Genomic DNA, 8,250 nt, shown 5'->3' with positions numbered 1-8,250 from the left:
TGATTGCCGATCGCAAGTTCGGAACTGACCGCTCGGAATCGGATTGCCGGTTCGTTACCGGACATTTTTGCTGTTTGCCTGACCGCTAACAACGCAAACATGGACACAGTGTAAGTAGCGGGAACAGTATAGAGTCGGACCAAGAAAAGTCTGCAGCGGATTTAATAGCCCACGCAGTGCAAGTGTTATTTATACGTCATAATTTCATAGAAGTTTGACGTTTGACTATAGAGTCAGACAATTTTTTTAAAGGGTTTTAGCACTGATAACTAAAAGTTACTATTAACTTTTAGTTATCAGCGCTAAAACCCTTTAAAAAAATGTTTATTTCAGATCATGAGATCCATATTTTGTTAGTTAATCAGATAGAAGGCGTCCCTGTACCTTTAGGTAATAGTTTTTGAGCATTTATTATTTGTACAGTCAGCATGAATAGTAGCATATGAAACAACGCGCCAAAAGTATCTGCCATCCCGGATAACTTTTACAAATATAGACAAATTTCTAAAATTCACGTTCAAAAGTATATCTAAATGTTAATATATTTTCCCTTTTTTTTGTGGGACGTACCACATCCCACAATAAAAAAAAACAACGGGTTGCACTCCGGGAGTGCCGGCAGAAGTGAAAACTCAACGACATTATAACTCAAAATATCAATAACAGGGCCATATAGTGCAAAATGTCTGCAGCACTATGTATAATTGAGGTTAAAGCCATCTAGCGTTGTATCGTCGCATTACTTGAAACCCCTAAGCACATCACTGTGAGTATTAATACCAGTTTGAGGGAAACTCATTAGATGGCATTTAAATAAAAAAACAATGACATTGTCCGTTACACATAACATAACGTCACGCAAGCGCCCTGCGCCGCCTACATGAAACAGCAGGCTCAGGCATACATTTTCACCGTGGTAGAAAGAGAGGAGAGACGCCTTACGCGTTACGCCTTACGCTGTCTCGAGTTTATCATTTTTTCCCCACCTCAAAAAGTGCACAGCGCCGCTAAAGAAGTTTTCACTTCAAAAAGCATACCTTTACTACTACACTAACTACTACTCATGAACGGAGACCGTAAAAGACGTAAAAGATCACCTAACTATTATCCTTGTGTTATGAAAAAAAAAAGTCAGCCCATACAGAAAATGTCGCAATTCGCAATGACCTTCACTTCACTTCTTGAAAAAAGAGAAATACCATTTAGTTCCATTTAGGCAATGACATCTATGTACAGTCGCCATCAGATATATCAGAACGGCCAAGGCGCTCACAAATATCTGAACACGCCTCTATTGTCAAGGCGCGTGTTCAGATATTATGAACACCTTGGCCGCTCCGATATATCTGATGGCGACTGTACCTAGTTAATACCTACTGACTGTCATTTATATACATTTTACAACCGTCACTGGTATTAGTGCCATTCTATTTTTTTTAACAAGCTTTTATTAGGTCGACCTGTATGTACCTATGTAATGGAATCTAAGGTAACTAATTTAACCATCTTCCAAGGATCGTAGCGTCATGAAAATTGGCAGCTGTATGTAGGTCTGATGACAATACAATAATTAGTGTCCGACCGAAACATGTTTTTTTGCCGAAACCGAAACCGAATGTTCGGCTTTGGTTCTAGTTTCGGCCGAAACCGAAACTTTCGTAGACTTGTTAAAATCGTTGAAAAAATTTCCTAAAACCGCTTTTACACACATATTATGGGGTTGTCAACACCCAATGTCCTTGAAATTGATGATACTTAAGCAGTTTTTTAAGAAAATTACTAGAGTTAGACCAAGATAATTCTGCAACGATTTTGATAACACACGCAGTGCAAGTGTTATTTTAAACGACAAAACTTCTATGTGATTATGACGTATAAATAACATTTGCACCAGTTACACTGCGTATGCTAACATGTAGATACAGGGTCAACCAAGAATGAACCAAAAACGCGAGCGTAGCGAGCGCGAAATTTTTTGTTGACAATATTGAAAGGCCGGGTACCGATCTTAACCTGGGCCTAAAAGTCCGTAGTGCGTCAGTGAGGCGAATTTTCATGCGAAGTCAAAGCCGTGTTTCAGGCTTCAGGATAAGTAGTTGAGCACAGACTCCAACCAATGTCCATTGTATTAAAAAGCGAGACCGCAGGCCGAGCATGGCTCAGCGAGGCCAAAGGCTAAGCTGAAGTAGAGGACATGTGGAACACAAAAAAATGGTAAATCGAGGTAAAAAGTGAGGCTAAGGTCGAGCACTCGTATGAAAAACTGTACTGGGGACACTTTTAAGGGTTTTTTCTTCGTTTTAATCAATAGTCGGCTGTTCAGCCTCGCAAAATATTAACTATTGAGAAAATCAACTTCGCGGCACTAGTTGAGCGTAGCCTACTTATTGCCCAACTTTCGGTCTTTGTCTGATTTGAAGTACCATTTCGTAAGTTTCGGCCCGGCCGAAAGGTTCGGCCGTTTTTTGGCCGAAACCGAAACTACAGCCGAAACATGATTTTTTGGCCGAAACTGGCCGAAACCGAAACCGAAACCGAACCTTCGGTCGGACACTAACAATAATATACTAAAGAGTACAGTACAACAATAATATGGTACTGTAGAACTGATCTGATGATGGAGACAGGAGGTGGCCATAGGAACTGTGTGATGAAACAACGCAACCTAATTGTGTTAGGGGTCTTTAGAATTGTCTCGATGAGTATTAGTTGTCTGTCGTAAGAAAAGTACAGTCAGCGATAAAAGCTTGTACCAAAAATGAAATTTTTGCCAAAAACTTATTTAATTCCATGTTATGCGGATGAACACATGTCAGTAGTTAAAACAGAATGTATAGATACCTGATTACCTACGAGTAGACTCCTACGTTTTTAGTTTGTGGTATAAATACGGTAGAGTTAACCCAAGAAAAGTCTGCAGCGATTTTGACAGCCCACGCAATGAAAGTGTTATTTATATGTAATAATTTCATAGAAGTTTGACGTTTAAAATAACACTTGCACTGCGTGGGCTATCAAAATCGCGGCAGACTTTTCTTGGTCTAACTCTAGGTATAACGCTATTATATTTCGCAACTTCATTCTTTGCGATTTATGGTTTACATATTGTAGTTACGCCCCCACGCATCAGCCTTGCACGATTTTTTAAAGTTTTTTTTTTTTTTTTTATATATATATACTGGCAACACTAAAAACTTGTTCCCACTCCCATCCCCGCTACGGCGTCATGGTAGGTCCGTTAACCGCCATTTTCAGTCATTCAACGGTTCCGTGCTCAAGCCTTCGCACGTCACGCAACACTTCATCAGTAACTATGAAGAGGAAACGCAGAAGCAACGACGAGGACGACGACTATATTCGAAAGAAAATAAGAAAATTGGAGCGCAGACTTTGGCAGAAGTCACGCCGCCGCATAAGAATGGTCGACTCGTCGGAAAGTGATAGCAGCGGTAAGTCTATAAAGAACACATGGTACTAAAAAAGTGATGCGTACTGCTAAATTTGGGCTGTTACTGTCACGCTATAAAAAACGATGCGAGCTACTATCCTGGGTAGTCTCTGTCGTAATTTAAAAAACCATATATATGGCCTTTGTAAAAAGCTTTAATGTAATGCGAGAAACTATCCTGGGTTATCTCTGTTACAAAACACAAGCTTTTAGCTAAATACACGTTTTAAAGAACGTTTTTGTTCGATACAGGCGAAAACGAGTCCGTTTCGGCGGATATTGAACCATGTGCTTCACGTCGAGCCTCGACGGGTCAAAGGTCTGCTTCACCAGCACCGGGGACATCGCACCAGGAGGAAACAGCTGCAGCGCAACCCAGCCGAGATCCTATACGTCCGACATCTCCTCAACCTGGCCCGTCGTCTGCACCAGATCAGTACGTACCTACCGAACCCGCACAGCCCGCGCAGGCCGCGGAGCCCACACCGTCCTCGCTCGAGGACATAGAATTGGACGAGGATATCCTCAATTTACTGGGCGAGGCTCCAAAATTGGATACGCAGTTGGGAAAAGGTGTTCACAAGGACGTAGCTTGTAGATGGCAGGAAGTATTAAACAAGGGATTACAAAAAGAAGTTAAAGACAAGTTAGCTGAAGAATACCTAATACCTGACAATTGCACTTTGTTAGTCCCTCCTATTTTAAACGCCGAAGCAAAAGCGGCGTTGCCTGATGCCTTGATAAAAAGAGACACCTCTTTAATGCTTAGACAAAAACAGATAGCGTTAGCGTTGTCGGCACTCTCACAGGCTACGGATATTTTAATAAAACAGAAGTCTTCGTCGCCTGCCATACTAAAACCTATTAGCGACGCATGTCGTATTCTATGCGACTCTCATTTTACCGAGACGAAAATGAGAAGAAACTTTGTGATTTCCGCTATAAACACTGATTTGAAGGATACTTTAATTAATACCGAAAGGGACAAATTTTTATTTGGCGAGAACGTATCTGAGAAACTGAAAGCTGCGCAGACTGTACAAAAATCAGGAGATACATTAAAAAATACACAGAAGTCATATAATCCATTTAATAAAGCAAATTTCATAAAGAAAAATAGGTATCAACAAAATAAAGGAAATTTAAACTACAACACCCCGTATCGGAAGATGACGAACTACAACAGCAAGTCGGATGCGGGGCGGCCTCGTGCAGCAGCGCGGCCCGCGCCGGTGCCCTCCAACAGGTACAACACCCGCTACCGGGCCCGGGAGCGCCAGCGCGAACGCTCGCGCACACCTCCTCGGAGATACCAGCGGAGACAATAGACCATGAGGTAAAATACGCCGGCCGCTTGCAGCACTTCATTGAATCCTGGTCTGACATCACTGATGACCCTGTTATTTTATCGTGGACACAGGGTTATAAGATACCATTTTTATCTCATCCAATTTGTCAAGATCCTCCTGTAGTTTATTCAAAATCAGAGCAAGAAAGATTTGATTACAATATGGCTATTAAAAAACTATTACAAATAAACGCAATTTCAATATGCGAACACCACCCTGACGAATTCCTATCTAGCGTATTTTTAATACCTAAAGCTGACGGTAGTAAGAGATTTATATTAAATTTAAAACGTCTAAATGAATTTGTAAAAACGACCCATTTTAAAATGGAGGATTATCGTACAGCGTCAAAACTAATTACGAATAATTGTTACATGTCTACGATTGATTTAAAAGATGCATATTATCTTATCCCCATTTACAAACCACATAGAAAGTATCTTCGATTCATGTTAGATGATGTTTTATACGAATTTAATTGTTTATGTTTTGGGTTATCGACCTCGCCGTATGTGTTTACAAAAATTCTAAAACCAGTATATGAATACCTCAGACGCGAGAAGTACCTCTCTTGTTGTTATTTAGATGATACCCTCTGTATAGGAAAAACATACGATGAATGCAGACAGAACGTAAATTTAACAATATCTACATTAACGAAGCTTGGTTTTCTAATTAACTATGAAAAAAGTAGCTTGATCCCTAGCACCAGTTGCAAATTTCTAGGATTTATATTCGATTCAGAAAATATGCAATTAAAATTACCCTCATCAAAAATAAATAAAATTAGAGAAAATATCAATTCATTTCTGAACGTTAGTAAGTGTAAATTACGAGACTTTGCAAAACTTATTGGTCTTCTTACGTCAGCTTGCCCTGCATTGCAATTTTCCTGGTTGTACACCAAATTACTTGAACGACATAAATATTTATGTTTACTTAATAACCCTAGTTACAATGCAGTTATATCAATCCCAAAAACCTTACATTCTGATTTATTATGGTGGGCACGACACGTAGATCATAATTTCAACCCTTTTAGATTTAATCAATTTGAAACTGAAATTTATTCTGACGCTTCTACTACAGGATGGGGGGCTTACAACAATGGTAATGAAGCTCACGGGTATTGGAAGCAGTCTGAAAGATTATGTCACATAAATGAGCTAGAATTGAAAGCAGCATTTTTTGGCTTAAAGGTTTTCGCTCATGATATGTATGATTGCGAAATCCTCTTACGTATTGACAACACCACGGCCATTTCATGTATAAATAGAATGGGTAGTGTGCAATTCGAACATTTAAACTTAATTGCAAGAGAATTATGGCAGTGGTGTGAAAATCGTAAAATTATGGTTTTTGCTTCATACATAAACACGAAGGAAAACATTCAAGCTGATGAATTATCCCGTAAAAGATTTAGCGATACCGAATGGGAATTAGGAAATTATGCTTATGATCAAATAAAACAGTTATTTGGTGAACCGGAAGTAGATTTATTTGCCAGTAGATGTAATGCAAAATGTCACAAATATGTCACATGGAAAAATGATCCCGACGCTTGGAAGATAGACGCTTTTACAATATCTTGGAGAAAACTATATTTTTATGCTTTTCCTCCATTCGCTTTGATTTTAAAAATGCTTCAAAAAATTATACACGACCGAGCAGAGGGCATTGTAGTTGTTCCAAATTGGCCAACACAACCTTGGTTCCCATTATTTAAACAATTAACCGTTTCAGAGTCCATACATTTTGATCCGAATATTTATTTGTTGCAATCTCCTTTCAGAACAACCCACAGTCTTCACAAGACTCTGTCACTAGTTGCCGCCAAATTATCAGGAAAGCACTATTGAAGAGATCATTGACCCCTAGTTCTGTAGAAATAATGTTGTCTTCTTTAAGCGATAGCACTTACAAACAATATAATGGTTGTATACAGTCATGGCTTACCTTTTGCAAAAACAATGGATATGATTATGAAAATACGTCGGTAGATGTTGTAATTAATTTTCTTGCTGAGATATTCGATTCAGGTGCCAAGTATGGCACTCTTAATAATTATAGATCTGCTTTGTCATTGTTACTAGGAAAAACCCTTGATGACGAAAAAATCAAGCGTTTTATGAAGGGTGTTTTTAGATTGAGACCTACGGCACCAAAATATAATTTGACATGGGATCCAAGCATGGTGTTAAACTTTCTAGCTCAAAAATGGCCTAATGAAGGTCTAAATCTAGAAACACTCTCTAAAAAGACACTCACTCTGTTGGCTTTAGCTACCGCACACCGTGTACAAACTTTTTCGTTGATTCAAATGCAAAATATTGATATGAGTTATGCTTCTGAAATAATTATTAAAATACCTGATATAATAAAGACGTCTCGACCAAATACTTTACAACCGGTGTTAAGACTTCCATTTTTTAATGAAAAACCAGAAATTTGTCCAGCTAGATGTTTACAGACGTACATAAATAAAACTACTTCACTTCGCAGTTCAGAAAACAACACTTTATTTATTAGCTATAAAAAACCACACTCAAAAGTATCATCACAAACATTGAGTCACTGGATTAAAGACACACTTCACAAAAGCGGTGTAGACACAAAAATATTCACTGCCCATAGTACTAGGCATTCGGCCACTTCTACAGCCAACAGATTGGGTGTTAGCCTAGACGTTATACGCAAAACTGCAGGTTGGAGTGATTCTTCTTGCGTTTTTGCCAAGTTTTATAATAAAGAAATTGTAGATGATTGCAATCAGTTTGCTCGGGTAATTCTCTCGAAGAACCTGTAAAGAAAAAAAAATATATTATGTATGTAAGAACATGATTAAAAATAAATAAATAACAAATTATAAATATTATCTTGTTTTGATTATATAACCTATACTTACCTTTAAAGAGATATTTTTATATCTCGTAACTTTATTTATTTTATATCCTCTGTGTTTGAGAATTATTTCACATTTTGTGCTCTGAACATCCTACAATATGTAAACCATAAATCGCAAAGAATGAAGTTGCGAAATATAATTGATGATCAAACGAACTTACCAAGTGAAGTTCGATCACAATTATGTGAGCAACTTCATTCGACGCGATTTATCACAACCCACCCTCAATATTTAAAAATATTGTTGACTGACGTCACCCTACCCGACTTAAATAAGTAAAAATGATGAAATAAATTCTCAATATTTATGCTGTAAACAAAATGATTGAAAATGGCGGTTAACGGACCTACCATGACGCCGTAGCGGGGATGGGAGTGGGAACAAGTTTTTAGTGTTGCCAGTATATATATATAAAAAAAAAAAAAAAAACTTTAAAAAATCGTGCAAGGCTGATGCGTGGGGGCGTAACTACAATATGTAAACCATAAATCGCGTCGAATGAAGTTGCTCACATAATTGTGATCGAACTTCACTTGGTAAGTTCGTTT

The 8,250-nt window shown here is 38.3% G+C and overlaps 1 protein-coding gene across 1 annotated transcript; it reads left to right on the top strand.

Moving 5' to 3' along the window:
- Nucleotides 1-3,313: 3,313 nt before the first annotated feature.
- Nucleotides 3,314-7,611, top strand: LOC134800317 (uncharacterized). Its single transcript, XM_063772816.1, has 3 exons — nt 3,314-3,449; nt 3,701-4,784; nt 6,590-7,611. Exons 1-2 carry the CDS (start codon nt 3,314-3,316, stop codon nt 4,774-4,776), a joined length of 1,212 nt encoding a protein of 403 aa, XP_063628886.1. The 3' UTR covers nt 4,777-4,784; nt 6,590-7,611.
- Nucleotides 7,612-8,250: the final 639 nt, after the last annotated feature.

Source organism: Cydia splendana, chromosome 19, assembly GCF_910591565.1.
Source record: "Cydia splendana chromosome 19, ilCydSple1.2, whole genome shotgun sequence".
Classification (NCBI taxonomy): domain Eukaryota; kingdom Metazoa; phylum Arthropoda; class Insecta; order Lepidoptera; family Tortricidae; genus Cydia; species Cydia splendana.
Note: the sequence above shows the minus strand (reverse complement) of the source record. Positions and strands in the feature narration are given on the sequence as shown.

What these genes read in the sequence shown, in the direction of transcription:
- LOC134800317 (XM_063772816.1), top strand. Translation starts at nt 3,314, where the DNA reads ATGAAGAGGAAACGCAGAAGCAACGACGAGGACGACGACTATATTCGA. An exon ending in GTCGGAAAGTGATAGCAGCG is followed by an intron (nt 3,450 to 3,700) that starts GTAAGTCTATAA and finishes TGTTCGATACAG; the next exon opens with GCGAAAACGAGTCCGTTTCG.